General features: G+C 61.1%; 1 protein-coding gene across 7 annotated transcripts; it reads left to right on the top strand.

Moving 5' to 3' along the window:
* Positions 1 to 116: 116 nt before the first annotated feature.
* CIC (capicua transcriptional repressor) lies at positions 117 to 27,293 on the top strand. Of its 7 annotated transcripts, none has more exons than XM_059153795.1 (21): positions 117 to 237; positions 3,432 to 6,245; positions 18,193 to 18,342; positions 18,425 to 18,659; positions 18,742 to 18,871; positions 18,967 to 19,149; positions 19,233 to 19,398; positions 20,372 to 20,574; positions 20,657 to 20,882; positions 21,316 to 21,419; positions 21,665 to 22,901; positions 22,981 to 23,168; positions 23,546 to 23,667; positions 23,768 to 23,934; positions 24,038 to 24,325; positions 24,423 to 24,748; positions 25,054 to 25,313; positions 25,414 to 25,568; positions 25,648 to 25,779; positions 26,068 to 26,199; positions 26,296 to 27,293. In XM_059153795.1, exons 2-21 carry the CDS (start codon positions 3,443 to 3,445, stop codon positions 26,661 to 26,663), a joined length of 7,575 nt encoding a protein of 2,524 aa, XP_059009778.1. In that variant the 5' UTR covers positions 117 to 237; positions 3,432 to 3,442; the 3' UTR covers positions 26,664 to 27,293. The 7 variants fall into 7 exon arrangements, 6 of the variants coding, with proteins under 6 accessions (XP_059009778.1, XP_059009777.1, XP_059009780.1 ...); XM_059153794.1 differs by lacking the exon at positions 117 to 237 and adding an exon at positions 884 to 1,024; XM_059153797.1 differs by lacking the exon at positions 117 to 237 and adding an exon at positions 884 to 1,024 and having other exon boundaries at positions 25,417 to 25,568.
* Positions 27,294 to 27,739: the final 446 nt, after the last annotated feature.

Consider the following 27,739-nt stretch of genomic DNA (forward strand, 5'->3'; position numbering starts at 1 on the left):
TCACTCGTTCTCCTCCCCTCCCCCCCCAAACTTCCCTACTCCCGGCTCCCGACAGCAACAACCACGTGGGGGAGGGGTAACAGAGTAGAACTCGGTGAGGTCATTGCACCGCCCCGGCCGCCGCTGATTGGCTGCGGGGCTTGCGGGTGGCGGTTGGCTGCTACTCGCACCTCCCCCTCGTGCCGCTACCGCCGCCACTGAGAGGAGCCACTAGCGACGCCAGAGCCGGGAATCCGGGTGAGTCGGGGCCCTGGGTCTAAGATGCTCCCGGTGTGCAGGGAGACTTAGAGGAACTGCCCTGTCCGACTTTTTCTCCTCGCCCGGGTTCTTTGGTGCTACAGCACTCTGTCACATGGGAGTTGTAGTCTGCTTTGTACTATTGACTATGGGCCGGAGACGTAAGAAGACTACCATTCCCAGCAAGAATTGCGACTAGCCGGTCAACAAACGCCCAGGCCACGCCTCCTCAGCCTGCTTATTGGACAGCCTATCCCTTAGCCCTTCCTTCTTGCACTTCATTGGTTACTGTCCCTTACAGAGGCTGGGTTCCGGCCTAGACTGCAGGACGACTGGCTACTGTATTCGTCATTCTGCACTAAGACGGCTTGCGATTGGTCTTGGCTGATGCCCATCACTTATTGTGGGGCAGGGCCCTAGGCAGATCAGGCGGTCGTAGGCTCAGGTTGGTGTCGGTCCCGGAGGGAGGCCGGTCTTGGACTTTGTCACCGCCTCCTGGCGCTGCCGGGTGGGCAGAATTGGTTATGGCGAATGTCGCTCGTCGTGGAGAGGCGGAGCCGACCAGGCTGCAGATATCTATTGGTCTAGGACGGCGCCGGTCAGCGGGGTTGTGGCCGGTGATTGGCTGGCTGCTCCAGCTGTTGCAGGTCCATTCACCATTTTGTGTGTTGGAGTAAAAAAAAAAAGGGAGAATCGAGAGGGAGAGCCGGAGGGGGGGGCGGGGAGGGACCGGACCGGACCGAGCCGGGGCCAAGGCCCCCCGCCCCGAAACCCTGCCGAGCCCGAGGTGAGGGGCGGGGCCAGGGCTGACACGGGCAGGGGGGATTTGGCGTGCTGGGGGCCGAGAGGGGACAGGTGGCAGGGACGGGGAGGGGGTACAGGGGAAAAAGGGGGGATTGGATGGTGGGAAAGGAGGATAGAGTGGATGAAGTGGTGGGGAGGAACAGTGACAGAAAAGGGATGACGGAGAGGGGATAGTGGGCAGAGAATGGGTAACAGGAATTGAGGGGTGACAGGACTAGATCAGGGTGACAGGGAGAGGGAGGGGACAGAGTTGGAGGGGTGACAAGGAGAGGTGATGGAGAGAAAAGGTGATAGGTCCAGAGATGGCTGACAGGAGAGTGACTTGGAGGAAGGGGTGACAGAGATAGATGAGGGTGACAAGGATGGGGTGGCTGAGGAGGGGGGAGCCTAGGGCCTGTGAGGAGAGAGGCAGAGGTAGAGGTGGTGACAGGACGGGAGAGAGAGTGCCAGAGAAGCTGGTGCCAGGAGGGCTTATGGGAGCAGAGAGGATGAGACCCTGAAGAACCAGGGCCTGGGCTGGCCTGGGCTTCGGGAGTTCCTGCTTAGATTCTGAAGGAGGTGAGGAACCACAGGGCCTTGGGTGGGAGTTATCCAAAGTGGGGTGGACAGGAAGAGAGTAGGCCCAGGGGAAAAAAAAAAAAGGCTTGGCTTTTGGGGTGAAGAGGCAGGACTAGGTGGCAGGGTCCAGGGGTGCCAGGCAATATGGTTGTAGGCCCTGGGAGGCGTTATGCAAAGGTTTGTGTTTGGGCAGGACTGGGGCCGGATCTCGGTCCCCAGGACAGTGGCCCAGCGGGTCAGTGGGGAGAAGGTGGTGGCAGCTGCCCAACTCCTGGACACTTGGATCCCTGCCCCAGTGTGAGAAGCCCCGGGCCCTACAGCTCTGCCTGTGAGGACCCCAGGATTGGCCCAGAGAAGGAGCAGCCTTGGATTGTATGGTCCTCAGGAGGAGCAGGCCTCGAGTAGGAGAACACAAGATCAGGGGTCCTGGGGGAGCCGGCAGACTGAGTCAGGGGTATCTCTGATTGTGTTTGGGTTAGGGCCCTGGGTACCCCCACCCTCCCATAGGCCCCCTTTTGGCCTCTCAGCTTCTCTTAGTCACTTCAGAGTAAAGTTTTTTCCCTTTTCTTTTCTCAGGGCAGCTTGAAAGGGGGCGGGCAGTAATGACTGTTCAGGAAGTGGGTGAGGTTGGCCTGCTGGGCTGGGCTTGCCCTGCTTTCTTTGACCTTCTCCCACTTACCCCCACTTGGAGTCAGAAGTTATATTTGGGGGCCCCCTGGCCCCAGCCAGCTCAGCCACCCTGTCAGAGGCAGCCCAGTGGTGGTGGTGGTGGGGGGGGATTCATGCAGGCCAGAAGGGGGGCTGGGCTTGCTGGTCTCACGCTGGGTGCTGTGGAGGGGAGGGGCAGGCTCCCATCCAGTGGGACAGCGAAACCCTGGGGTGTAGCTCTGTGTCCCACTGTGTGATGACGTGTGTGTGCCTCTGTGTGTGTTTTTGTGCGCGTGCGTGTGCTCATGCATGGCCCTGTGGCGGCACGGGTATAAGCTCTTGCCCCAGACGTGCCCCTGCCTGCTCCCTGCCAGGATCTGGGGAGATGGCTATACCTGGCAGGCCTGGGTGCAGAGAAGAGTGGGCAGCCGTCCCTCAGGACTTTCAGCTGCCCACTCCTTCCCACGATGGCTGACCATGCCAGGCAGCCCAGAGGGGTGGGGGTGGGGGTGGAGAGAGGCTCACATCACAGCCCAGTCACCTCCTTTTTTGTGACTGTGTTCCTGTGCATGTGTGTGTATGTGTATGAGTGTGTGTGCTGTCTGGACAGTGACAGTGCAAGGAAGCGTGTCCCCTGGATCATGTGACAGGCGGCACACTGAAATGGTTAGGAGCACAGACTTCTGAAGCAGCCAGATTGCCTGGGTTCAGACCCTAGCTCTGCCATTTCCTAGCTGGATGAATTTGAACAAGTTGCTTGTGTTCTCTGTGCCTCAGTTTCCTCAAGTAGGGCTGTCGGTCATACCTGCCTCTCAGGAATATTGTCAGGATGAAATGGGTTAATAAAATCAAATTCGGCCCACGGCTTGGCACAAAGGCATGAACCATTACTACCTTTTTGTGCCCCGTCGGGCAGTTGCACATACCTGCTGTGGCCTGTGTAGAGGGAACAGATATATGTCAGTGTCCCCAACGAGCCAGAGTACATAACTCAGGGGACATGGGTGCCAGTCTGTGTCCAGGTGCCAGTCAGGGGCCCCCATGAGTGGAAGACAGCCAAGAGAAGGGCTTCAGGTATCAGGGACCTAACTAGGGCCTCAGCAAGTGGGAAGTCTTGGGGGACACTGGCTCTGGGAGGTTCCTGAGTTGCTCCCCATGATCCCTGTCTGCCCTCCCACCTGCAGGTGGACAAAAGATGAAGCCAATGAAGAAGGCATGTGTCGGCCTCCCAGGTTCTGGCAGTGGTGGCAAGTCCCCACCGGCCACCCGGGCCAAGGCCCTGAGACGGCGAGGGGCTGGGGAGGGCGAAAAGCCAGAGGAGGAAGATGAAGAGGTACAGCAGCAGCAGCCCCAGCAGCCTCCAGGGCCAGAAGAGGTTGAGGAGGGTGAGGAGGAGGAGTCTGAGCGGGGCTCTGGGGCTGAGGGGCTGACCCCGGAGCCACACCCCGATGACCTGGCGGCCCCAGGCCCTGCTGAGGACCCTAAGGTAGAGGGGGAGGCAAGTCGCTGGGAACCCTCCCTCAGCCGTAAGACGGCCACATTCAAGTCTCGAGCGCCCAAGAAGAAGTATGTGGAGGAGCATGGAGCCGGCAGTGGTAACGGTGGGCCGGCCGGGGCCCCTGAGGAGCGGGCACGAACCCCTGAGGAGGCCGGCGCCCTGGGGGTCCCTCCACGGCCACCCACCTCCACCCGTTCCTCTTCCACCGACACAGCCAGCGAGCACTCAGCTGACCTGGAGGATGAGCCCGCCGAAGCCTGTGGGCCAGGCCCCTGGCCCCCAAGTGGCACCAGTGGCGGATACGACCTGCGGCAGCTGAGGTCCCAGCGGGTGCTGGCTCGGCGTGGAGACGGCCTCTTCTTGCCGGCCGTGGTGCGCCAGGTGCGCCGAAGCCAGGACCTGGGCGTGCAGTTCCCTGGGGACCGGGCACTGACATTCTATGAGGGGGCGCCTGGCAGTGGTGTTCATGTGGTTTTGGATGCTACGCCACCGCCAGCTGCCCTTGCGGTGGGCACAGCTGTTTGTACCTGCGTAGAGCCTGGCGTGGCTGCCTACCGTGAGGGTGTGGTGGTGGAGGTGGCCACCAAGCCTGCTGCCTACAAGGTCCGCCTCAGTCCTGGCCCCAGCTCCCAGCCTGGTCCGGCCGCTGTCCCACAGCCCCCACAGCTGCCACACCATGAACCTGAGGAGGCCGTGTGGGTGGCCCGTTCCAGCTTGCGCCTGCTGCGGCCCCCCTGGGAGCCTGAGGCCCTGCCAAGGAAGCCCCCCGCAGGCCCTGAGGAGGAGCAGGCTGAGGCAGGGGGTGCCCTGGCCCCCTGCCCTGCTGCCCTGGACCCCAAGCAGCCTGAGGATGCCGAGGTGTCTAAGATCAGCTTTGGTGGCAACCTGGGGACTTGCGAGGAGGGTGAGGAAAAGCACCCGCCGGCCCTGGGCACCCCAGCTCTGCTCCCGCTGCCTCCGCCCCAGCTCCTGTCACCGCCACCAAAGTCCCCAGCTTTTGTGGGCCCAGGCCGCCCTGGGGAGCAGCCATCACCCTGTCAGGAGGGGAGCCAGGGCGGCAGCCGGAGCAGCAGTGTGGCCTCCCTGGAGAAGGGGGCAGCGCCAGCCGCCCGAGCACGCACACCACTGACAGCCGCACAGCAGAAGTATAAGAAGGGTGATGTGGTCTGCACACCCAACGGGATCCGCAAGAAGTTCAATGGCAAGCAGTGGCGCCGGCTGTGCTCCCGAGATGGCTGCATGAAGGAGTCGCAGCGGCGGGGCTACTGCTCGCGCCACCTGTCCATGCGAACCAAGGAGATGGAGGGCCTGGCGGACAGTGGCCCAGCTGGGGCTGGGCGGCCAGCAGGCGTGGCGACACGGGAGGGCAGCACCGAGTTTGACTGGGGTGACGAAACATCGCGGGACAGCGAGGCCAGCAGCGTGGCAGCCCGCGGGGACTCGCGCCCACGCCTGGTGGCTCCTGCTGACCTGTCCCGCTTTGAGTTTGATGAGTGTGAGGCGGCCGTGATGCTGGTGTCGCTGGGCAGCTCTCGCTCTGGCACACCCTCCTTCTCTCCTGTGTCTACGCAGTCACCCTTCTCACCTGCCCCATCGCCCTCCCCGTCGCCGCTCTTTGGCTTCCGCCCAGCCAACTTCAGCCCCATCAACGCCTCACCAGTCATCCAGCGCACTGCCGTCCGCAGCCGCCACCTGAGCGCCAGCACCCCGAAGGGAGGCGTGCTGACCCCACCAGACCTGGGTCCCCACCCGCCGCCACCTGCCCCCAGAGAGCGCCATTCTTCTGGCATCCTACCCACCTTCCAGACCAACCTGACCTTCACCGTGCCCATCAGTCCCGGGCGGAGGAAGACAGAGCTGCTCCCCCATCCGGGGGCTCTGGGGGCCCCTGGCGCAGGGGGTGGAGGAGCCACCCCGGATTTCCCCAAGAGTGACAGCCTAGACTCTGGTGTGGACTCGGTGTCCCACACACCTACACCCTCCACGCCGGCTGGCTTCCGGGCCGTGTCGCCTGCCGTGCCCTTCTCCCGTTCCCGCCAGCCCTCGCCGTTGCTGCTGTTGCCCCCACCTGCTGGCCTGACCTCGGATCCCGGGCCCTCTGTGCGCAGGGTTCCTGCTGTGCAGCGGGACTCCCCCGTCATTGTTCGCAACCCTGATGTGCCGTTGCCCTCCAAATTCCCTGGGGAGGTGAGCACTGCTGGCGAGGCGCGGGTAGCAGGACCTGGGCGGGGCTGCCGAGAGACCCCAGTGCCCCCTGGGGTGGCCAGTGGGAAGCCTGGCCTGCCCCCACCTCTGCCAGCCCCTGTGCCCATCACCGTGCCTCCAGCCGCGCCGACTGCTGTGGCCCAGCCGATGCCCACCTTCGGCCTGGCTTCTTCACCCTTCCAGCCGGTGGCCTTCCATCCCTCACCTGCTGCCCTATTGCCCGTCCTGGTCCCTAGCAGCTACACCAGCCATCCTGCCCCCAAAAAGGAAGTCATCATGGGCCGACCTGGGACAGGTAAGAGATGCCAGTGCAATGGCTGGGTGAGGGCTTAATGGGGACGGGGCTACTCGAAAACTGGCTCCCCACCTGGGGAAGAGCTCAAGGGGAGATTAGCCTCCTCTCTGCAGAGTAACTGCAGGAATTCACATCCAGGCAAGGGACTGGGCTTGGAAGGCTCAGGGCACGGTTTCTGGAGGCCTTCTGTTCGGAATGCACTCCCAAGGGCTTGAGTAGTCAGCAAACCTTTCCAGAGCTTTTGGGAGCCAGGCCCCCACAATCCTCATTGGATAACAGAGTTGATAATCGCGATGACAGCTGTCATGTCTGGAGGACTGGTGGGGACATCATCATAATAAGCATTGCCTGTGAGTTATCTGGCGAACCCTCAGACACACCCCGTACTGTACCTGGGATTGTTTTCAGCCCTTTGGAAATACTCGCTCATTTTGTCTTCACGAGCCTAACAGGCAGTGGGGGTGGGGGAAGTAGGATTAGGCTCATTTAGAGGCATCTGAGGCCAGGTTATTTCCTTGCCCTGGATCCCACAGTTAGTAAGTCCTGGGCCCAGCCTGCACAGCCAGGCAGGCCAGCTGGCTGGTCCCCACTGGGCCACAGTGCCGGGTTATAGATGGGAAGATGGAGGTTCCAAGGTGCCTTCTGCCTCGGGGTAGCAGGATCAGGACCGGAGTGCTCGCCTCATACCTGTGCCCTGGAAATATCACAGGTGCAGTCAGTGCATGAGTGGAGCTGGGGGTGTGCTAGGCAGGCCTCCAGGTGTGAAATCCAGTCTTCTGCCCTCAGGAGAGGGCATGTAAGCCAAGAGTTGAAGGATGAGTTGGAACCAGCAACCGTGGGCTGGAAGAGCCTCCTAGGAGACCAGAAGGAGCACAGGGGAGCAAAGCCACTGTGGCCAGAGCGCTGAGGCCAGAGCCCGGGAGAGCCAGTGGCCAGGCTAGATTGGGCCTTGTCAGAGCAACCGTCAGGGAGGGTGACCAGTCACCAGCCCTTTCCCGAGAATCTTTTTTTTATTTATTTCTTAATCCACTGTTGACTGGAGTGGCCTGGTCGTGTGGTAGTTGGTACTGAGGACACAGCCCTGCTCTTACAGGGCACACAGTCCTGGAACAGACAGATCTGTCACCGGACAGTGAGCAGCCAGAGGGGTCAGAGCTGGGATGGGGGAAGCCCAGGAGGCCGTGGGAAGTCAGGAGGGCTTCTTGGAGAAGGGGCCAGGGTGTCTAAAGTGAGATATGCAGGGTGTGCAGAAGCGAGTCTGGCAAGGCCGGCAGGAGGACCATGAGGCAGAGGGAAGAGTTTAGGCAAAGGCCTCGAGGCCAAAGTAAGTATTTAAAGGAAGTGGAATCTGCAAAACCAAAGGCTCTAAGGGATGGTGAATGCGGGAATGCATGGCTCTGTCCAGGAGCAAGGGTCAGATCCCCGAGGGCCCTCAGGAGACTTGGGAGCTTTATCTTGGTGGCATTAGGGAGCCAAGATAGGCTTTGAGCTGATCATCTGACCACACCTGTACCGTGGAGGGTGAGTTCCAGGGCCTGAGAGCAGAGACAAGGAGAGCAGGGAGGAAGGGGGCTGTGGTGGGATCTGGGTGGGAGCTGGGACTGGGGCAGAGAGGCTGATGTGGCTGGGATCCCAGGCCCTAACCTCACGGAGCTCCAGCCCAGACCCAGAGCACAGGGACACAGGCGCTGTGCTTGCCCCTCAGACTTATATGCTGAGGTTGCGAGTTGTGTTTTTTCGCCCTGCCCCCAGCATTTTTTACATTTGTTAGTGTAGTTGATAGGAGCCCATTGCCACAGAAATGGGCACAACGGGGATTTCTGTCTTTAGCCAGATGAAGAAAGTGAAGCAGAAGGACTCTATCTAGAACTATCCTCTTCTCCCCTCTACCCCACATGCCCACAGCCCCCAACATTGCCTTCATAGCATTGTATCACGTGACCCTCACTGCTGGCATTTGGAGGGGGATGGCACTGATGCAGGGCACCCGAGGCCCACCAGGGCAGACCCAACAGGGGTACCTGTCACCATTTTCCAGATGAGGAAAAGCGGCAGAAGAAGAGTCTTTTTTTTTTTTTTTTTTTTTTAAAGATTTTATTTATTGATTTGACAGAGAGAGATCACAAGTAGGCAGAGAGGCAGGCAGAGAGAGAGAAAGGGAAGCAGGCTCCCTGCTGAGCAGAGAGCCCCATGCGGGACTCGATCCCAGGACCCTGAGATCATGACCTGAGCCGAAGGCAGTGCTTAAACCCACTGAGCCACCCAGGCACCCTTTTTTTTTTTTTTTTTAAGATTTTATAGAAGAAGAGTCTTGATTGAGGTCACCCGGCCAGGGAAGGTCAGGACTGGGCCTTGAACTGGGTCTCCCAATCTCCAGATCATAGGATGCTCACTGCCAGAAGCTCTGGAGGTCCTAATTTCTTGAGCACCACCCATGTGTGCGCCTGCATGGTACTCGGCTCTCTAAGTACCGCCTAAGCGTTTACTCACCAAATCCTCACAACACCCCAGGAGGCCAGCACCATTAGTACTTCCAGTGTTGAGGAAGAAACCACGCCCCAAGCGGTTAAGTGACTTGCCCAAAGTCACCCTGCTAGGCAGAAGGATAGTCAGGATTTGAACCCAGGCTGTCTAGCCCCAGGCCCTTGAGTCCTGCCACTAACAATGATAACAGTAATAGTAACCAGCCTTTCATTAAACATTTACCACGTGCCCAGCCCCAAGCGATCTCGATCTCATCGAATCCACCCGATGCTGTGCAGGAGGGATTACCAGCCTGGTTTAGCAGCTGGGCTGAGGTTCAGGGAAGGGAGGCTGCGGGCTGTCTGGTCGTCAGAACTTGTACAGGGCCTGTCCTGGCAGTTCTGAGCAGCGCTTCCCTAACAACACCCATGCCGAGGTATCCAGGCTGCCCTCAGGTTCCCAGCCAGTAGGTCCTCTTGTTCTTCCCCAGAGGCCTCCCCAAGCCCTTGGGAGGTAAGCACCTTGGGGCCTTCTGCCTCTGAGGCCCAGGTGGGGCAGACTATGCCAGGTGGCATAATGAGGCCGTGGTCCTATCCCTTTCTGCCTGCTCATGCCAAGGCCTGACCCTCACCCAGGGCAGCAGGTGTGAGGGGGCGGTCTGGGACAGCGTGCCTGCTCCTGTCCCCCGCCAGGCATTTGCTTCCGCTGGGGGACGTGCCGGGGCAGGCGGCCGGCATTCTCCACATTCTGTGCATGGCCGGGCCAGCCAGCTGCCACTGCCACCTCCCTCTGACTCTTCCCGCCTGCTCCCCAGGAGAGGAAGCCGCCCCAGGGCCTACAGCCCCAGCCCAGGAGGCCAGATGTCTCAGCCCCATTCCTGGCACGGCCTCCTTTCCAGCTCCCAGCTTCTGCCTGGCTTCCCTGTACTGACAGGCAGTGCCCCCTCTCCTGGGCCTCTGTCTGCCTGCCTTTGAGCCACCGTGTGTCTGTCTTTCTCCCTTGGGTCCCTACATCTGTCTGTCTGGGTCTCTATTCCTGGGCTTGAGTTTCTCTCTCTGGTCTTGTCTGTCTCTTTCTCTCTCTCTCTGCCTCTCTGTATCTTTTTTGGTTTGTCCTTCCCTAGACAGCAGTCCTTTTCTGAGCTTTCTTTCATTCTACCTTTCTTCTGTTTTGGGCTCCTATCTTGGGATCCTGTGTCTCTGGACCTCCCTCCCCTGACCCTCCTCCCCCTCCTCAGACAAACTTGTTGCCCCTCTCCCAGCCCTTCACCTCCACCCTGTGCCCATCAGGCGCTCCACCCCTTTGAGTCTGTGGACAGTTGCTAAGCACTAGGTCCCTCACTCCCTTCTTGGGGAGTGGTGGGAGGTTGTACTGGCCTGGGAGCCCCTTCCTGTTTCTTGACAAATTAATGGCCCACCACTGTCTCTGAAACATGGTGAGAGGTGTCAGGAGCCATCTACATCCAAGCACCTGTTCCCAAGACAGGCAGGAAGGCGGGGGCTGCATGGGCCAAGCTAGGAGATCCGGTTGTAGGGGAACAACAGGAAAGCAGCTCCTGTGCCCACCCACCTGCTAGAGGGTATGACCCAGATCACCTCGACCACCCCCTCAATGCCTTGCAGGAGACACATTTGGTGCCAGCTCCATTTAACGGAGTCCCCATGTAGTAAGACCTCAGACACTATGCTTGGCCAGGTGGGGAAAATAAGGACCAGAGAGGGGCCTAGGTTCTCTTGACTCCCCAAATCCATATTCTGCCCAGCAGAGTTTCTGTTTTGTCTCAAACAGGGAACCCCTTCTCTCCGACCAGAAGTCCCTCATCTCTCCCAGGTCCAGGCTGAGCAGTCCTGGGGAATGTGGGTGGGGAAGGCAGACATGGAAGCAGGCAGAGGCAAGGATGAGCAGAGGGAGGTATAGAGTCTGGGGAAGCCAGAGGACAGAGACAAGTCGGTGGCTCGATGCAGGGTGATGAGGGAGGTACGGGTGTGCTTCTTAGTGGAAGTGACATTTGAGCTAAAGCTTGAGGAATGAGTGGATTTCAGGAGAGTGAAAGGCGTGTTCCTGGCAGAGGCAGCCATAGGAAGGAAGGCCAGGAGGCGTCAAAGTGCGTGACATCTCTGTGTCTAGTGGAAGCTGGAGCTGACACTAGAGCCCAGGATTGGTAGAAGGGTGCCAAGGAGCACAGATCTAGCCAAGCCAGCTTGAATGCTGGTAGGTCGGTGAAGAGGCAAAAGTTTAGACCGGAGAGGGAAAAGGTTTGATTTGGATGTTAGAGATCCCTGGAGACTGTCCTGGAGAGGAAGGAGGCCTAGGCTGGGAAGAAGAGGATGACCTGCCAGGAGAGAAGAGAAGGGGCGTTTTTGAGATAGCGGTAGTCAATCTTAGAGACTTCCCTAAAGAGACCCCAGCAGCGGGAGCTGTAAGGGGTAGGCTGCCTCCTGGCGGCGGTGGCCGCGGTGAACGGCGGGGGTCGCGGGCGCGCGCATGCGCGGGGCGGGGGGGGGTGCGGCCCGGAGCCCCCGGCGCCCCGGCATTAATGGCTCCATTAGTGGCCTGGAGGGAGGCGCATTAGCGGCGGCGACGGCGTCTGGCTCCCATTACCACCGGCGGCAGCGGCTGCACCACAGGCGGCTGGACCTTAGCCCGCCGCGCCGCCTCCTCCGCCCGCACCCCGTCCCCTATTCCCGCTCCCCACGGGGGCCTGGGCCAGGGAACCCCTGTCTCCCTGTTTCCGCAGCAAAGCTGATTGAGACCAGGCACACCTGGGTTCAAATCCCGACCGTGCCTCCACCTGAATGCAAGATTCTAAACCCCTTTGAACCTTTTTCTTGCGAAGCAGCCGAGGAAACAGGGTGCACCCGGACTTTGCAGATCCGGACCCGTACCCTGAGGGCCGTGCCCCGGCCCTGTCCGCAAGGAGGGGCATGGATTCCCGCGCCCCAGGGGTAGGCCCCGGGCGACGGGCCTCCGTCTTTTCCATTGGCTGCCTACGCGTCTGCCGACGCTGATTGGCCGAGACCACCCCCCTCCGTTGCGCCATTAACCCTTAAGCGGCCGCGCCCTCGGGGTGGGTGACCCCCCGTCCCCCGCAGACAGCTCGGGTGCCAGCTGGCCAGTGCCCCGCCGCGGCCTGCGTGGGTGTCAGGCCGGCCGGGCGCCCGCCCGCCCTCCCAGCACAAAGCGGCTTTGTGGGGCCCGCCGGGGGCTGGCTGGGGGCCAGGCGGCGAGTGGAAAATCTCGTGAGCGCGGGGAGGGGAGAAGAACGCAGGGCGGCGCCCCCTCCTCCGCCCGGGTTGGGGTGCCTCCCTCAGTCCGCGCCGACCAGCCCTCTCAAGCCTGGGTGTCTGTACACTCCCCCACACCCCCGCCCCTTTCCACCCCCAAACCCACATGCCCCCCCCCCCCCCGTCCTATCACAGTCCGTCTCCCAATCCCTGGGGACCCTCCCCCACACCTCTCGCCTGCCTCTTTCCCTCCTAGTCCCCCTGCCTACCCCAGCCCCACTCACACTGACTCACCCCGGCGCTATTTTTAGGCCCCCATCCCTCCGGAGCGGCACCAGCCCAATCCTGGGCTCGTTCCCCAGGCAACCCTGGCCGTCGCCGACGCCGCCCGGGGTGGGTGGGTAGGTGGGTGTGTATGTGGAGAGCGGGTGAGGGGAGCTGGGGACACCGGGGTGGTGAGCCAAGGCGGGGACCCAGGCCTGTAGAGCAGGGTGGGGAGCTGCGGGGGACAGGGGCGCGGTGCCTCTGGGGCTCAATAAATGGGCCCGTGAGTTCAGAGTGTGTTTGCTTGTCCCTCAGTCTGTCAGCATCCCTGGCTGTAAGCCCCAGACCTCTGGGCAGGCCTCAGCCTGTGCCACCCTGGGTGGCAGTTGGTGTCTCTGTCTGGGCTCCCTGTCCCTGGACTAGGGTGTGGGGTAGTGCTGCGGGGGATGTTTGGCGCCAAACCTTTTGTGAAATTGGTGGTGGGTGGTGTAGGGGGTACCTGCTTTGAGTGAAGGATGGTGTTGCACCTCCTCTCAGATGGGGCTGGGGCCCTGGTTTGGGAAACCCCCTCAGCCTTTCCCAATTAGGGAGGCCCCAGTTAGGGTTGAGGATGGCTGGAGAGATGGAGCTGTCTGGGGTTAGGACCTGCTCCCTCTTCTCCACTTCTAATCACCCCCACCCAGGGTTCCTCCACTCTGAACAATGGAAGCTAAGTATAGGGCTGGCCCAGTGCCCAGGGCAGGGGGGCCCTTCCCGCCCAGATTCCGGCCCCTCCCTGCCAGGCTGGGTCCCCACTTGGCTGTTCCCTACCCTGTAAGGGGCCTCTTCCCATCCCTCCTATGTGGGCACTGTGTCTTCTACCAGATGTGCAACCCTCTCAGATGTGTGGGGCCCTCTTTCCCTGCTATGCCAGGCCTTGCTCTTTTTCTCACCCTACAGAAGTAGGGGAACTGTGGGCAGTGTTTCTCCGAGCTCTGTCCTGGGCTGCATTGCAGTAGGGAAGGGGTTAATTTTCAGTAGGTGACTCACCGGTGGGGAGAGAAGGGAGAGAAGGGGGCAGCAGTGGGGAGATAGCGGGCCACATTGATTTCAGCCTTGATTTCTGCCTCACGTTGCAGTCCCTGGGGCAGTGAGGTAATGGAGGGTCTGAGTCTGGGGCTGCATAGGGAGGAGGGGGCAGTCACCTAATAGTCCCTCCAGTGGCCCCCTCCAGGCTCACAGCCAAGTGTCTGGCCCTGCAGTCTCTGGAGGTCAGAGGGCTATGGACCTTCCCTTCCCCTCTGGGCCCAGATTACTGGTTTCTGTACCCTTTCCATGCCTTTGGCTCTATCAGTGGACGGAACAGGCTGGGAAAGGGATTTGTTTGTGCTTGTCGCTGACTCCACCTGTGTAGGAGCCCACTCTTTGTCCATCGGGGGTTGTGCAACTTTTAAAAGCTGCCTGGGTGTGACCCCAGGCCTCTGCCTCTACTGGATGTGACCCCCAGGCCCATCTTGAGTGATCCAGAGCCTCTGCCTCTCTCCCTGGTGGACCCTAGACTCTTGCATATGTCTCTGTGGGTACTCTCTGGCCTTTCTTTTTTTTTTTTTTTTAAGATTTTTTATTTATTTATTTGACAGAGAGAGATGACAAGCAGGCAGAGAAGCAGGCAGAGAGAGGGGAGGAAGCAGGCTCCCTGCTGAGCAGAAAGCCCGATGCGGGGGCTCCATCCCAGGACCCTGGGCGAGCCGAAGGCAGCGGCCCAAACCAATGAGCCACCCAGGCGCCCCTCTCTGGCCTTTCTGTAGTTCTTTGTATCCTTGTCTGACCATATTCCTGGAGGTCTGCGAGTGTCTGCCAGGGTCCACCCCGAGGTTAAATTTTCAGTAGTGGAAAGAGCAGCTGAGTTGGAGCACTGGGCTGTTAGGTTCTGGAGGGATGATCTTGCACAATTTATTCAGTTTCTCTGAGCCTCATTTTTTCATCTGAACAATGGGCATAATAAAGTGTACCTCCCTAGTGGATGTGAGGATTCAATGAGCAGTATAATACATTCAAGCTCCCAGCACACTGAAGCCCCAGTGTTCATTTCCTTTCTTCCTCCTGGCCCCTTTCTGGAAGGGTAGCTTCCAGCCTAGAGTGGCAGGGCCAGCCCATGGTAGTGCTCTGTGCCCCCACCCCTGCTTGCCTCCTACTGCCTTACTGTGAGGTGGAGGGTCCCAGGTGGCTGCTGAGTGTCAGGCCAGTGAGTGACCATGGTGCTCTGTATCCCTGGGGGGCCAGGGTATTGAAGTAGTGCTTACTGGGCTAAGTTTAGGTAGTGTGTGGGGGGTCAGTACAATGGCATCTGTGAGAGTTAGCCTGTACTGGGGACGGGAGTTGGCCAGGAAGGCCACATGAGGGTGTGTGAAGATGGAAGAGTGTGTGTGGTTGTGTGGGAGGGATGTGGGGTGTGTAGTGTGTGTGATGGACAAGCAGCACTTGTGATTAGATGTGTGAGATAATGCTGCCTGTTTGATATGTTTTTTGTATGATGATTCATGTGGGCTGGCAGTGAGAATGTGCGTTGGTGAGCATGTATGACAAGGCGTGTATGAAATGGGTGATATGGAGGATGGGTGAGAACAAGTGTGTGAGGATGGCTGGAGAGTGAGGGACCCGGAGTGTGGGAGGTTGTACAGACATGTGAGCAGGTGTTCAAGGTGTGTGACTTCGTGTGTGCCAGTGTGAGTGTAAGGCCAAGGGTACATAGTACCGTGGGATGTGTATGAAATAATGGGTGTGGTAGGAAAACTCTGTCTATGAAAGGGTGTGTGTGTGTGTGTGTGAGTGTGTGGTGGGGGAAGAGTCTGCTGGTGTTGAGTTGGTAAGGGCTCCCGGTGGCTCGCGTAGCCCTACCGCGCAGTTCTTCTGGCCTGCGGAGCCGTGAGGGAGGCGGGCCAAGCCGCGCATGAGCGTGTTCTTCGCGTGGACTGGACACACGTAGCGCCACACACAACCCCGGGGCCTCCGCAGCACGGTGCCGTGAACCGCCCCCCTGGCTCGCTGCCTTTACTGCAGTGCGCCCTCCCTGCCACCCTCCTCCCGCGGTCCCGCCCCGGGCCGGCTTGGGGCCAACCGGAGCCCGCCCCGCCCTTTCCTTATTTGCATATGACTGACGTTCCCCCGGGGCGGCCAATGGGGGCGGGCGCGGCGGGGCCTGACCCGCGCGCGGCGGCGGCAGCCAATGGGCTCACGCGCGGGGGGCCGGGCTTGCGCGGAAGGCCGCGGGGGAAGCGGAGAAGGGGCGGGGGGAGGTGCGGCGGGGGGAGGGGAGCGCGTAGTAGTGGCGGGGCGGGGAGGCGGCGGTGGCTCTGCGCGGGGCTCGCTCGGAGCGCACGGACGCACGCACGCTGGTCCGTCTGGCCGCTCGGAGCCGAAGGTCGACCCGGCGCTGAGCCGCGGGCCCGGAGCCCGGAAAGGCGGGGCGGCAGCACCGGCAGCCGGGGCGCGCGGGGCCAGAGCCGTTACCCGCCGGAGCTGCGAGGGAGGGAGGGAGCGAGCCAGCGAGAGGAGAAGGGAGGGGGCCACCCCCGCGCACGCGCGCCGCGCCCCGCCCCGCCTGCCCCGCCTGCCCCGCCCGCCGGGCACCAAGCGGGAGGAGGGAGAGGGAGGGGGCGGCGCCGATGGCCCCTGTGCCGCGCGCCCCGTGACGGCCCCCGCGCGCGCCAGGGGGCGGGGCGGGGCCGGCGCGCTCTGACCTCCCCCGCCCCCCGGGCGGCGGGAGGCAGGCGGCGCTGTGCGCAGGCGCGCCCGGCAGAGACCCCCCCCCCGAGGGGGGCGGCCGGAGGGGGGCGGCGGGGGGGGCATGCGGCGACGGCCTCCAGCTCCCCCCGGGCCCGAGCGGCAACGGCCGAGGAGCCGGCGGCGGGCGGAGTGGCGGCGGCCGCTGAGGAGGCTCGAGCCCCGGCCGGGCCCCCCCGCGCCGGACCATGTACTCAGCCCACAGGCCCCTGGTGCCCGCGTCCGGCGCGGCCTCCCGTGGCCTCGGCATGTTCGGTCAGTAGAGCCTGGGCCCTGGGACTGCAGGGGTCAGGGTGTTGGGGTGCTAAGTGCGGCGTAATGGTGATAGGGGTCTAGTACGAGAGTGATAGAGGCGGAGTACAGGGGTGACGGGAAAGTTACAGAGCTCAGCTGGGCCAAGCGGTTAGTGACGGCAGGTGGGAGTGTAGCGGGAGTGATGGGAGTGAGGCGAGGGGAGTAGCTGGGGACAGCTGTGGTGTTTGGGTAATGGGGTGGCACGGTCCGTTGTCATTGGAGGTGAGGGGTGCAGAGTAACTGGGTTGGGAGCATAGATCAGGATAGGGGCAGCATGAGACCTGCTGGTCTTAGGTGTGGAAGAGAGGGGGAAGGGAATGTGATGGAGTAGTGGGGCTAAGAACAGGGTTTGGGAAGTGAGTGAGGTACTGCTTGCTTAGAGCAGAGTGATGGGCTGGAGTGTGTGTGGTGTGCTTTGGAGAGGCAGAAAGAGGGATCCAAGAACCTGGACCATAGTACACTGAAGAGGACTTGAGGGGCAGGACTAAAGGACTCTTCCCCCATTGTCTGCTGGTCCCCTTCTTCCGCACCCAGCAGATGAGGAGGCCCAATGAGAAAGATCTTGGTGAAGAGAGGGACAGGTTGAGGTCCTTGGGGTTGGAGGGCTGAGCAGGCTTTTGTGGTCCCCAGTGCCCCAGGGATTGGGGACAGGGTTCTTAGAGTGTCTTGAGACCCCCTCTAGTGTTGGCTTCCTTATCCCTCCTCTGTTGACTTGACGTCTACTTTTTCTTTTGTCAGCCCCTTGCAGAATGAGGTCTCGAGGCTAGCCTCTTCTATAGAGCTTTCTTAGTCCAGGCTTTTGAAGGCATAGAGGGGTCATCCCAGGTCAGATTGATCCAGATCAGGGGGAGGCCAGGAATGATGGAGACCAAGGCTAGGGCGTTTCCCTTCTCTCTTCATCGTCTTCCCTCACAGGGGCCTCCTCAGCTGGTTCCACTTCCCCCAGGGAGCCAGCAATGAGAGGACAGCCCACTCCTAACCTAGGCCTGCTCTAGGAGTCCTGCCAGGGATGGGTCCCAGCCCAGGGCTTAACCCTGCTACCACCCAGCTCCTGGGGCAGAAGGTGGGACCCCTGGAACTGCTCTTCTGGGAGGGAAATGGTTTCCTGTGAAAATTCTCAAGAAAACACCTGGCACTTTTGTCTTCCTTGGGCACAGACTTGTAACAGTTCTCTTGTCTGCCTCATTGTCTGTGCCTTTTCTTCCAAAGGGTTTACCACACCCTCCCCTTTTTGGGCAAAGACGCTGGACGCTGCACCCAAGATAAGCTCAGAGCTTGAGAGGGAGGGGGGCTGGGAGACCTCTTTGTGGGCAGTAGATTCTGTTAAGGGACAGGGGAGACACTGGAGCCACCTGTGCCCAGCCCGGGAAAGGCAGGTCTGGCTCCTTGGGGTTTGTGCTATGGGGAGAGAGGCAAGGAGAAAGACTTAAGACCCCACACCTTGTGGGTAATGGAGAGGAAAGAGAAGGGGAAACCAAGCATGGTCTCCTCAAGAGAGAAAAAGGGAGTAGGAGGTGAAGATGAGGGGCTGTCAGGGTGCTGGGAATGTGGCATGACTGGGGAGAGTTCCTAGCCCTGCTCAGGTTTTGGGGCCTTGGGAGTATGAGATGGCAGTTGAACATGGCCTGGTTTGTGACAGGAGCCAGTCATTCCTCTGGCCTGGTCCCTGGTGGCAGGGCTGGTGGAGGTGGGGGGAGGGAATGGGGCGTGAGGCCTATTTCCCTTCCCAGCTTCTGTTTTCTTTCGTATAAACCTCGGAATCGTACAGAGAGGAGTTTTTCCTGAAGTGATGTTGCACGCATGAGCCCACGGGGCTCTGGAATAGTGGAAGGGGGTGTGAAGGAGGCGTGGAGCCACCTCATCCAGAGTGGAAATGAGCTTGAGTTGGGGTTCAAGGCCAAGGTTTCCTGCTGCACAGCTTAGCTGGCTTCTTCCCACAGTGTGGACAAATGTGGAACCTCGCTCTGTTGCCGTGTTCCCCTGGCACTCCTTAGTCCCTTTTCTGGCCCCCAGCCAGCCCGACCCCTCTGTGCAGCCAAGTGAGGCCCAGCAACCTGCCAGCCACCCAGTGGCCTCCACCCAGAGCAAAGGTAAGGAGTGGGGGGCTGCAGAACACATGAGGATAGCGTCCAGGGAGCCCAGGAGCCCTCTGACCTGCCTCTCTGCCCCTAGAACCTGCTGAGTCGGCGGCTGTGGCTCATGAGCAGCCACCAGGTGGGACAGGGAGTGCTGACCCTGGGCGGCCCCCTGGAGCCACCTGCCCTGAGAGCCCAGGGCCCGGACCCCCCCACACTTTGGGGGTGGTGGAACCTGGAAAGGGTCCCCCTCCCACCACTGAGGAGGAGGCCCCTGGTCCTCCAGGAGAGCCCCGGCTGGACAGCGAGACGGAGAGTGACCATGATGATGCGTGAGTGCCACGAGACTTGGGAAGTGGGAAGGGATGGTGACCAGAGATGGGGCCCTCACTGTCCCTGCCACTCCCGCCACAGCTTCCTCTCCATCATGTCTCCCGAGATCCAGTTGCCCCTGCCACCCGGGAAACGCCGGACCCAGTCCCTCAGTGCCCTGCCAAAGGAACGAGACTCCTCTTCGGAGAAGGATGGACGCAGCCCCAACAAGGTACCTCATCTCTATACCTGTCCCCAGCTTGCCCTCTGGCTGCCCAAGTCTGTTTTGTGGTTCTAACATCTCACTCGGGCCTCTGTGTGCTGCAGCGGGAGAAGGACCATATTCGGCGGCCCATGAACGCCTTCATGATCTTCAGCAAGCGGCACCGGGCCCTGGTCCACCAGCGTCACCCCAACCAGGACAACCGGACCGTCAGCAAGATTCTGGGCGAGTGGTGGTACGCCCTGGGGCCCAAGGAGAAGCAGAAGTACCATGACCTGGCCTTCCAGGTAATGCCTCTTCCGCTTGGCTCCTCCCCAGCTTCCTCTGGTGGGGTAAGTGAGTGGAGGGTCCCTCCTTTCTCTCCCGCCAGGTGAAAGAGGCCCACTTTAAGGCTCACCCAGACTGGAAGTGGTGCAACAAGGACCGGAAGAAGTCCAGCTCAGAGGCCAAGCCTGCGAGCCTGGGGCTAGCAGGAGGACACAAGGAGACTCGGGAGCGGAGCATGTCGGAGACGGGGACTGCCGCTGCCCCTGGAGGTTGGTTGGCTCCTTGGTTGACTTGTCCTGCCCCCTTCTTCCCTGAGAGGTGCCAGCTACCCCTTTGTTTGCTCAGCCCCTACCCCAGAACCCTATGTGCTGTCATTTCATTTGAAGACCCTTACCCATAAGGGAACTGGTAGTTTTCTCAAATAAAAGAGCCAGGGAGGTCCAGACAGATAGAGTTCCCAGGCAGTCTTTTCACTATCAGTTGTCATTTACTGAGCATTTACTACATGCCAGGCACCAAGGGGAGTATAAGCTCTATTTCTGAAAGTCATACCCTCGTTTTCCAGATGAGAAGACAGACTCAGGGCGCCTGGGGGGCTCAGTTAAACGGTTGCCTTTGGCTCAGGTCATGATCCCAGGGTTCTGGGATTGAGCCCCACATCAGGCTCGCTCCTCAGTGGGGGAGCCTGCATCTCCCTCCCTTTGTGCCTGCTGCTTGTCCTGCTTGTGTTGTCTCTGACAGATAAAGTCTTAAAAAAAAAAAAAAAAAAAAGGAAAGTGAGACTTAGGCAGAGTCACTTGTTGGAATTTGTAGAAGACTAGTAAATGGTAGAGCCAAAGCTTAAACCCCAGTTTGGTTGATTTCCAGAACCATAGTTGGAAGCCCCTCGTTGGCTGCTTTTGCTGACAGAGTGTCTCACCTGCGTAGTACTGTTCTGAGGCATGTTTTTAGAGTGACCTGTGGGTTCGGGCCTGCAGTTCTCTGAAGGTGGGGTTGCTTCCTCTCTGTGATCTGGGGATGGAGACTCAGGTCCATGGTTATTAGCAAGCGAGCGTCACACGACCTTCAGAGAAGGCCTGCTTCCTGAGGAACAGTCCCTTAGAAAATGCCAGGCTGGTGGCTCCCAGGTAGCCCAGGACTTTCAAACTTCTTTTGCTCAGGACCTAGAGATATGTGTGGACAGCCTGGGTGCCGCTAAAAGACTTCTTGACTCTGTGACACCTCTCTCCTTATATTGTGCAGTGTCCTCGGAGCTCCTCTCCGTCGCAGCCCAGACACTCCTGAGCTCGGATACCAAGGCTCCAGGGAGTGGTTCCTGTGGGACAGAGCGTCTGCACACAGTGGGGGGACCTGGCTCGGCCCGGCCCCGAGCCTTCTCCCACAGTGGGGTCCACAGCCTGGATGGTGGGGAAGTAGATAGCCAGGCACTACAGGAACTGACTCAGGTCTGGGGGCAGGGGAGCTGGGCAGGGAGGGCTGCCCCCAGGTGATGGCCCCCACTGAACTCTCCTGGTGCCCGCCCTGCAGATGGTATCCGGCCCCGCATCCTATTCTGGTCCAAAGCCTTCCACCCAGTATGGGGCTCCAGGCCCCTTCTCAGCCTCTGGTGAGGGAGGTGCCCTGGCGGCTGGCGGGCGACCCCCGCTGCTGCCCACCCGGGCCTCCCGTTCCCAGCGTGCAGCCAGTGAGGACATGACCAGTGACGAGGAACGCATGGTCATCTGTGAGGAGGAGGGAGACGATGATGTCATTGGTGAGCAGTTGCAGGGCCTAGAATCCTGCCCAGAGAACAGCAGGCTAAGGTTTGGGGGGGTGGGCAAAGAGTTGATCTAGGTCTCAGGCTCTTCTTTCTTGTCTTGCATGTTTGTTTATGACTGCAGGCATGTTCAGCTCAGGCCCAACTGAGTAAGCCCAGCCTTGCCCTTGGGAAGCTCCTGGCCAGGCAGGAAACCAGGATGACAGGGGCGTGGATGGTCAGGCCATGGGGCACAGTGTTAGGTGGTGGTACCTGCATGCTCTTAGGCTCCCCCGGTGGGCAGGTGGGCACACCCTAGGTAGAGGAACAACATTCTTGAACAATAGTTACTGCTGGCAAAAAGGGGTTAAGGTAAGGGCCCGGGCTCCCTGCTGTTCCTCCTGGACAGTCTTACACCCAGCACTTCTGCCAATACTCTTCGCTCCCTCAGCTGATGATGGCTTCGGCGCCACTGACATTGACCTTAAGTGCAAGGAGCGGGTGACTGATAGCGAGAGCGGAGACAGCTCTGGGGAGGACCCAGAGGGCAGCAAGGTGAGAGTTGGGGAATTGCTTTTGTCTCGTCACGGTCCCAGGAAGGGGAGGTGTGTGCTCTTGTGTGCATCACTACAGAGAGATTAAGGCCCAAAGAGGGCAAGCTCCTCACCCCATGGTGAATTGGGTCACAGACTGGGTGAACTGAGGCCTTCAGCCGGCCTTGCTGCCAGGCAGGAGAGGGATGGTCAGGTTGTGGGTGTCCGGGCTCCCTTGATGTGGTTGTGTCCCCTCCTTCCACCTAGGGTTTTGGCCAGAAGGTGTTCTCGCCCGTGATTCGTTCCTCCTTCACCCACTGCCGCCCACCGTTGGACCCTGAGCCCCCAGGGCCCCCGGATCCATCACCTCCAGCCTTTGGCAAAGGCTACGGGCCCACCCCTTCGTCGTCCTCGTCCTCACCTGCCTCCTCCTCAGTCTCAGCCGCCACCTCCTTCCCACTGGGCTCAGGGACCTTCAAGGCCCAGGAGTCAGGTCAGGGCAGCACGGCAGGCCCACTACGACCCCCACCTCCTGGGGCTGGGGGCCCAGGGACACCTTCCAAGGCCACCCGGTTCCTCCCATCGGATCCTGCCGCCTTCCGGCGCAAGAGACCTGAAAGTGTGGGAGGCCTGGAGCCACCAGGCCCCTCAGTCATTGCAGCACCTCCCGGCGGGGGAGGAAGTGTCCTGCAGACGCTGGTCCTGCCCCCAAATAAGGAGGAACGGGAAGGCAGCGGAACCCGCATGCCCTCGGCCCCAGCCCCGTCACTGGCCTATGGGGCCCCAACAGCCCCCCTGTCCCGCCCAGCTGCTACCATGGTCACCAACGTGGTGCGGCCCGTCAGTAGCACTCCTGTGCCCATCGCCTCTAAGCCCTTCCCTACCTCTGGCCGGGCTGAGGCATCTCCAAATGACACTGTGGGTGCCAGGACTGAGCCGGTCACGGGGTCCCGGGCGCCAGGGAGCTCCCCGTTGGGTGTAAGCTTAGTGTACTCGGACAAGAAGTCGGCAGCAGCCTCCTCGCCGGCCCCGCACCTGGTGGCTGGGCCCCTCCTTGGTACTGTGGGAAAGGCCCCTGCCACAGTCACCAACCTGCTGGTGGGCACACCGGGTTATGGTGCCCCAGCGCCCCCTGCTGTTCAGTTCATAGCCCAGGGGGCCCCTGGCAGTGGAGCCACCACAGGCTCTGGAGCAGGCGCTGGGAGTGGCCCCAATGGGCCAGTGCCCCTGGGCATCTTGCAGCCGGGCACCTTGGGCAAGGCTGGGGGAATCACCCAGGTGCAGTACATCCTACCCACGCTGCCCCAGCAGCTTCAGGTGGCGCCTGCCCCGGCACCAGCCCCTGGGACCAAGGCAGCAGCTCCTGGCGGCCCCGCACCAACCACCAGCATCCGTTTCACCCTCCCCCCGGGCACCTCCACCAACGGCAAAGTTCTGGCGGCCACCGCACCCACCCCTGGCATCCCCATCCTGCAGTCCGTACCCTCTGCCCCGCCCCCCAAAGGTGAGGCTTGGGCTGAGTGGGGAAGGAGAGGGGCCCCAGGCCTTTGTAGCTGTCTGGCAACTTCTCTCTCCCTTTGCAGCCCAGTCGGTGTCTCCTGTACAGGCTCCGCCCTCGGGTGGCTCAGCTCAGCTGCTGCCTGGGAAGGTACTGGTGCCCCTGGCGGCCCCTAGCATGTCCGTGCGGGGTGGAGGGGCTGGCCAGCCACTGCCCCTGGTGAGCCCGCCTTTCTCAGTACCTTTGCAGAATGGGGCCCAGCCACCCAGCAAGGTAAGGGCATCCTGGCTCCTGTTCCTGTCTCCTCCCCTCCTGGGTGTTGGTTTCTGTGCCATGTTGTCTGTGTCTTTCCTTTGATCTCTCGTGCTTTTTTCCCTTTTCATATGTCTTTCTTGAACTGTCTCTAGGACTGTGAGTGTGTTTTTCTGCGTACTTCGGTGTCTGTGTGCATCTCGATTCTGCTCTCAGTGTCTGTACCTTGTGCCTTTGTGTTTCACATGCCTTGCTGTTTTCTTTGTTCCTTTCTGTCTTAATTCTAAATTTTGTGTTCCCTGTCTTTGCTGAGACCCACCTTTCTAGGTCTGGGTCACCCTCCCATCCCATTTCCAAATCCCCAGCTCACCCCAGCCTGTGGGTGCCCTTGCCCACAGATCATTCAGCTGACTCCGGTGCCTGTCAGCACACCCAGTGGCCTGGTGCCGCCCCTCAGCCCAGCCACACTCTCCGGACCCACCTCCCAGCCTCAGAAGGTCCTGCTGCCCTCCTCTACCAGGTAATGGCAGCTGAGCCCTCACCTGGAGGCCAGGCCAGAGAAGGGTCTGGCAGGGGTGGGCAGCTCACCTCACTCCTCCCCCTTCCTCTCCTTGCCGCAGAATCACCTACGTGCAGTCAGCGGGTGGGCACGCCTTGCCCTTGGGCACCAGCCCTACGTCCAGCCAGGCTGGAACAGTCACCTCATATGGGCCCACGAGCTCGGTAGCCCTAGGCTTCACCTCGCTGGGGCCCAGTGGACCTGCCTTTGTGCAGCCCCTGCTTTCAGGTGAGGGGCAGTGTGGCAGGTAGAGCTGGGGACCCAGGGTGGTGCAGAGGCAGCCCAGGCCCTAACTGGGGCCCCTGCCTCTCCTGTGTCTCCGTCCCTGCAGGCCAAGCTCCATTGCTGGCTCCTGGCCAGGTGGGCGTGTCGCCAGTGCCCAGCCCCCAGCTGCCGCCAGCCTGCACAGCCCCCGGAGGTCCCGTCATCACTGCATTTTACCCTGGCAGCCCTGCACCCACCTCCTCTGCAACCCTAGCCCAGCCATCCCAGGCTCCCCCAGGTCTGGTCTACACCGTGGCCACTAGCACCCCACCTGCTGCCACCATCCTGCCGAAGGGTCCACCAGCCCCTGCTACTGCCACCCCGGCCCCTACTAGCCCTTTCCCTAATGCTTCAGGTGGGTGTTGGGCCAGCCCAGGGTGGGGTGAGTTGGGGGACTCAGGAGAAGGGCTCCAGACAGGCCTGGCTCAGCAAATGCTTTTTTTCCCCACCAGCAGGCTCCATGACCTACAGCTTAGTGGCCCCCAAGGCCCAGCGGCCCACCCCCAAGGCCCCCCAGAAAGTGAAGGCTGCCATTGCCAGCATTCCCGTGGGTTCCTTTGAGGCAGGTGCCCCTGGGCGGTCAGGCCCTGCAGCTCGGCAGCCCTTGGAGCCTGGCCCAGCCCGGGAGCCCCCTCCCACTGAGTCTGAGCTTGAGGGGCAGCCTACGACACCGGCCCCTCCACCACCCCCAGAGACCTGGGCTCCCATGGCCCGGAGCAGCCCCCCGCCTCCCCCGCCTGCTGAGGAGCGGACAAGCAGCAAGGGCCCTGAGACTGTGGTGAGCGCTCAGCAGGCCCCAGGGGCTCCTGTTGCTGCCTGGCTCTGCGTTTCAGCCCATTATCTGCTTTTCTGCTCCATTTCCGTTCCCTGCACACCTGTATGACCCATGTTCTTGTTTTCCCCCGGGGGTGGGGGTTGTGGTGGAGCGGGGCCTCCTATGTTCCTTTTGCTTGACTGTATGACGGAGTCTTCTCCAAGACTCTATGTCTGGGTCAATCAGCGTCCTACCTCTTTGTTGTTCTGAGTTTTGCACCACTGAGTCTGAATCCAGTATTCTCCATCTCTCTGCTATCCCTACCCCAGGCCAGCAAATTCCCCAGCTCTTCGTCTTCAGACTGGCGAGTCCCTGGGCTGGGTCTGGAGACCCGTGGGGAGCCTCCCACCCCTCCCAGCCCAGCGCCAGCTCCGGCTTCAGCCCCTGGCGGCAGTGGCAGCAGCAGCAGCGAGGGCAGCAGTGGGAGGGCAGCCGGGGACACCCCTGAGCGCAAGGAGGCCGCTGGTACCGGCAAGAAGGTGAAGGTGCGGCCCCCGCCCCTGAAGAAGACCTTTGACTCTGTGGACAAGTGAGCATGGGCTGGGGTCTGCGGCAGCGTGTGCGGGGCTGGCAAGAGAGGGGGGCAGCTGCAGCCTGGGACGGTGGAGGTGACCCTGCTGGCTCTCCAGCAGGGTCCTGTCAGAGGTGGACTTTGAAGAGCGCTTTGCTGAGCTGCCTGAGTTCCGGCCTGAGGAGGTGCTGCCTTCGCCCACCCTGCAGTCTCTGGCCACTTCGCCCCGGGCCATCCTGGGCTCCTACCGCAAGAAGAGGAAGAACTCCACCGGTAGGCGAGTGCGGGCCACCAGGGGAAGGTGGGGGACAGATGGGGGCCACCTCTGCTGAGCCTGCTTCTGTTGGACCAGACCTGGACTCGGCCCCCGAAGACCCCACCTCGCCGAAACGCAAGATGAGGAGACGCTCCAGCTGCAGCTCAGAGCCCAACACCCCCAAGAGTGCCAAGTGCGAGGGGGACATCTTTACCTTCGACCGTACAGGTGCTGGCACCGAGGCAGGCGGAGCTATGGGGGACCCAGCACCTGCAGGAAGGGTGGGGTCTTGGAGATGGGGTTACAGAGGAGAGGTGGGGTGGATGTCGCCGAGAGGAAGGATGGCGGGTCAAGGATGGATTGGGGGGGTTCTGGAGTCTGATAGGGTCCAGAGGCAGGTGCCCTCTCTGAACTCTGCTAGGGAAGAGAATTTGGTGAGGGCTGGGTGGACACTTCAGGCGGGGCAGGGGCTGGCTGCCGCAGTCCCCAAGACCCTGCTGCCTGCTCCACTCCCAGGTACGGAAGCGGAGGATGTGCTCGGGGAGCTGGAATATGAGAAGGTGCCATACTCTTCCCTGCGGCGTACCCTGGACCAGCGCCGGGCCCTGGTCATGCAGCTCTTCCAGGACCATGGCTTCTTCCCATCAGGTGAGTGTGGCTCCGCGTCTTGGCGGGCACTTGCAGAGGTCCTGCCTGCTCCTCTCACCCTGGCCTCCCCACCCCCCACTGTCCTTCTGTCCCCAGCCCAGGCCACGGCAGCTTTCCAGGCCCGCTACGCAGACATCTTCCCCTCCAAGGTGTGTCTGCAGTTGAAGATCCGTGAGGTGCGCCAGAAGATCATGCAGGCGGCCACTCCCACGGAGCAGCCCCCTGGAGCTGAGGCCTCCCTTCCTGGACCGCCCCCCACTGGCACTGCTGCTGCCCCTGTTCCCACTCCCAGCCCTGCTGGGGGCCCTGACCCCACCTCACCTGGCTCGGACTCTGGCACAGCTCCAGCTGCCCCGCCACTGCCTCCACCTCCAGAGCCGGGTCCCGGACAGCCTGGCTGGGAGGGTCCCCCCCAGCCGTCCCCCCCGCCCCCCGGCCCCTCCACAGCTGCCACAGGCAGGTGAGGGCTCCGAGAAGACCCCAGGACCCACAGTACGCCCCTCAGGATATGGACAGTATGTAGGTGGCAGGAATCGGGGGGGGGGGCAGGATGGTTCCCTCCTCCCCAATAAAGCCATTTCGTCCTTTTTAGTTTTGGGCGGAATGAGGCCTGCTCCTCTTGTCTATCCCCCTCTCCCCACAGCTTTCTCCCTGTGATGGGGGGCAGCTGAGGGGAAGCAGGGGCACAGTCTCCCTCCACCGAGCCCGTGTATATAACCTGGAGTGTGTTACCTTCAGACCTTTTCACTTGTACTTTATGCAAAATGGCTCATGTGAGGGCTACAAGCTGGTGGGTAGTGTGGGCCTTGGGCCACAGGGAGGTGCCTGTGGAGTAGGGGGAGTTCATGCACCCCTTTTTTCCCCAGAGGGGCTGGACTCAGGTTAGTTTGGGGTGGGGGCTCCTGCACTTTGCCACAGGCCTGGGGAGGGTTCTCTCCCCACCCCCTCTGCCCTCCCAACTTGGGTTGTACTTTCTAAGAAGGTGATTCCCCCTACCCTTGTCCCCATCCCCAGAACAAAACATGTTGATCATGTGCAATATTTCTTACTGTGCCGAGAAGCCGAAATGACCGAAATTAAAGCTGTTTAACACACCTGTGTGGCTGCCCACTCTACAGGGAGAAGGGGTATGGGTTGTGCTGGTCCTGCCTTCAGATGGGCAAGAAGCTATACACTAGCTGTCTGCTCCCCCCCCCAACACAACCCTCACTGCAGGGAGCAATGCCAGGTCGTACCCTGTGGGCCGAGGACCCCGGCTCACTGTGGACTGAGCAGCCTTTCTGGCCCTGGTGCTTGAGGATCACTGTGGCTACTCTGCGTCTTACGCAGACATCCAACAGGAGGGGGTTTGGAGGTGTGAGATGAGGCTCTTACAATGTGGGCAGTTCACCCTGGAAGCCGAAGCTGGACCTGGGGCAGGGTAGTGTTGTTCTCGCTGCCTCTTGCTGCCCCCACATGGCCCCAGCCAGCACTGCAGCCAGGCAGCAGGAGCCTTTCTGGGGCTACACCCTGCAGGGCCAGCCTGTGGACTGTGCCTCCC

This window comes from Mustela lutreola, chromosome 16, assembly GCF_030435805.1.
Source record: "Mustela lutreola isolate mMusLut2 chromosome 16, mMusLut2.pri, whole genome shotgun sequence".
NCBI lineage: Eukaryota > Metazoa > Chordata > Mammalia > Carnivora > Mustelidae > Mustela > Mustela lutreola.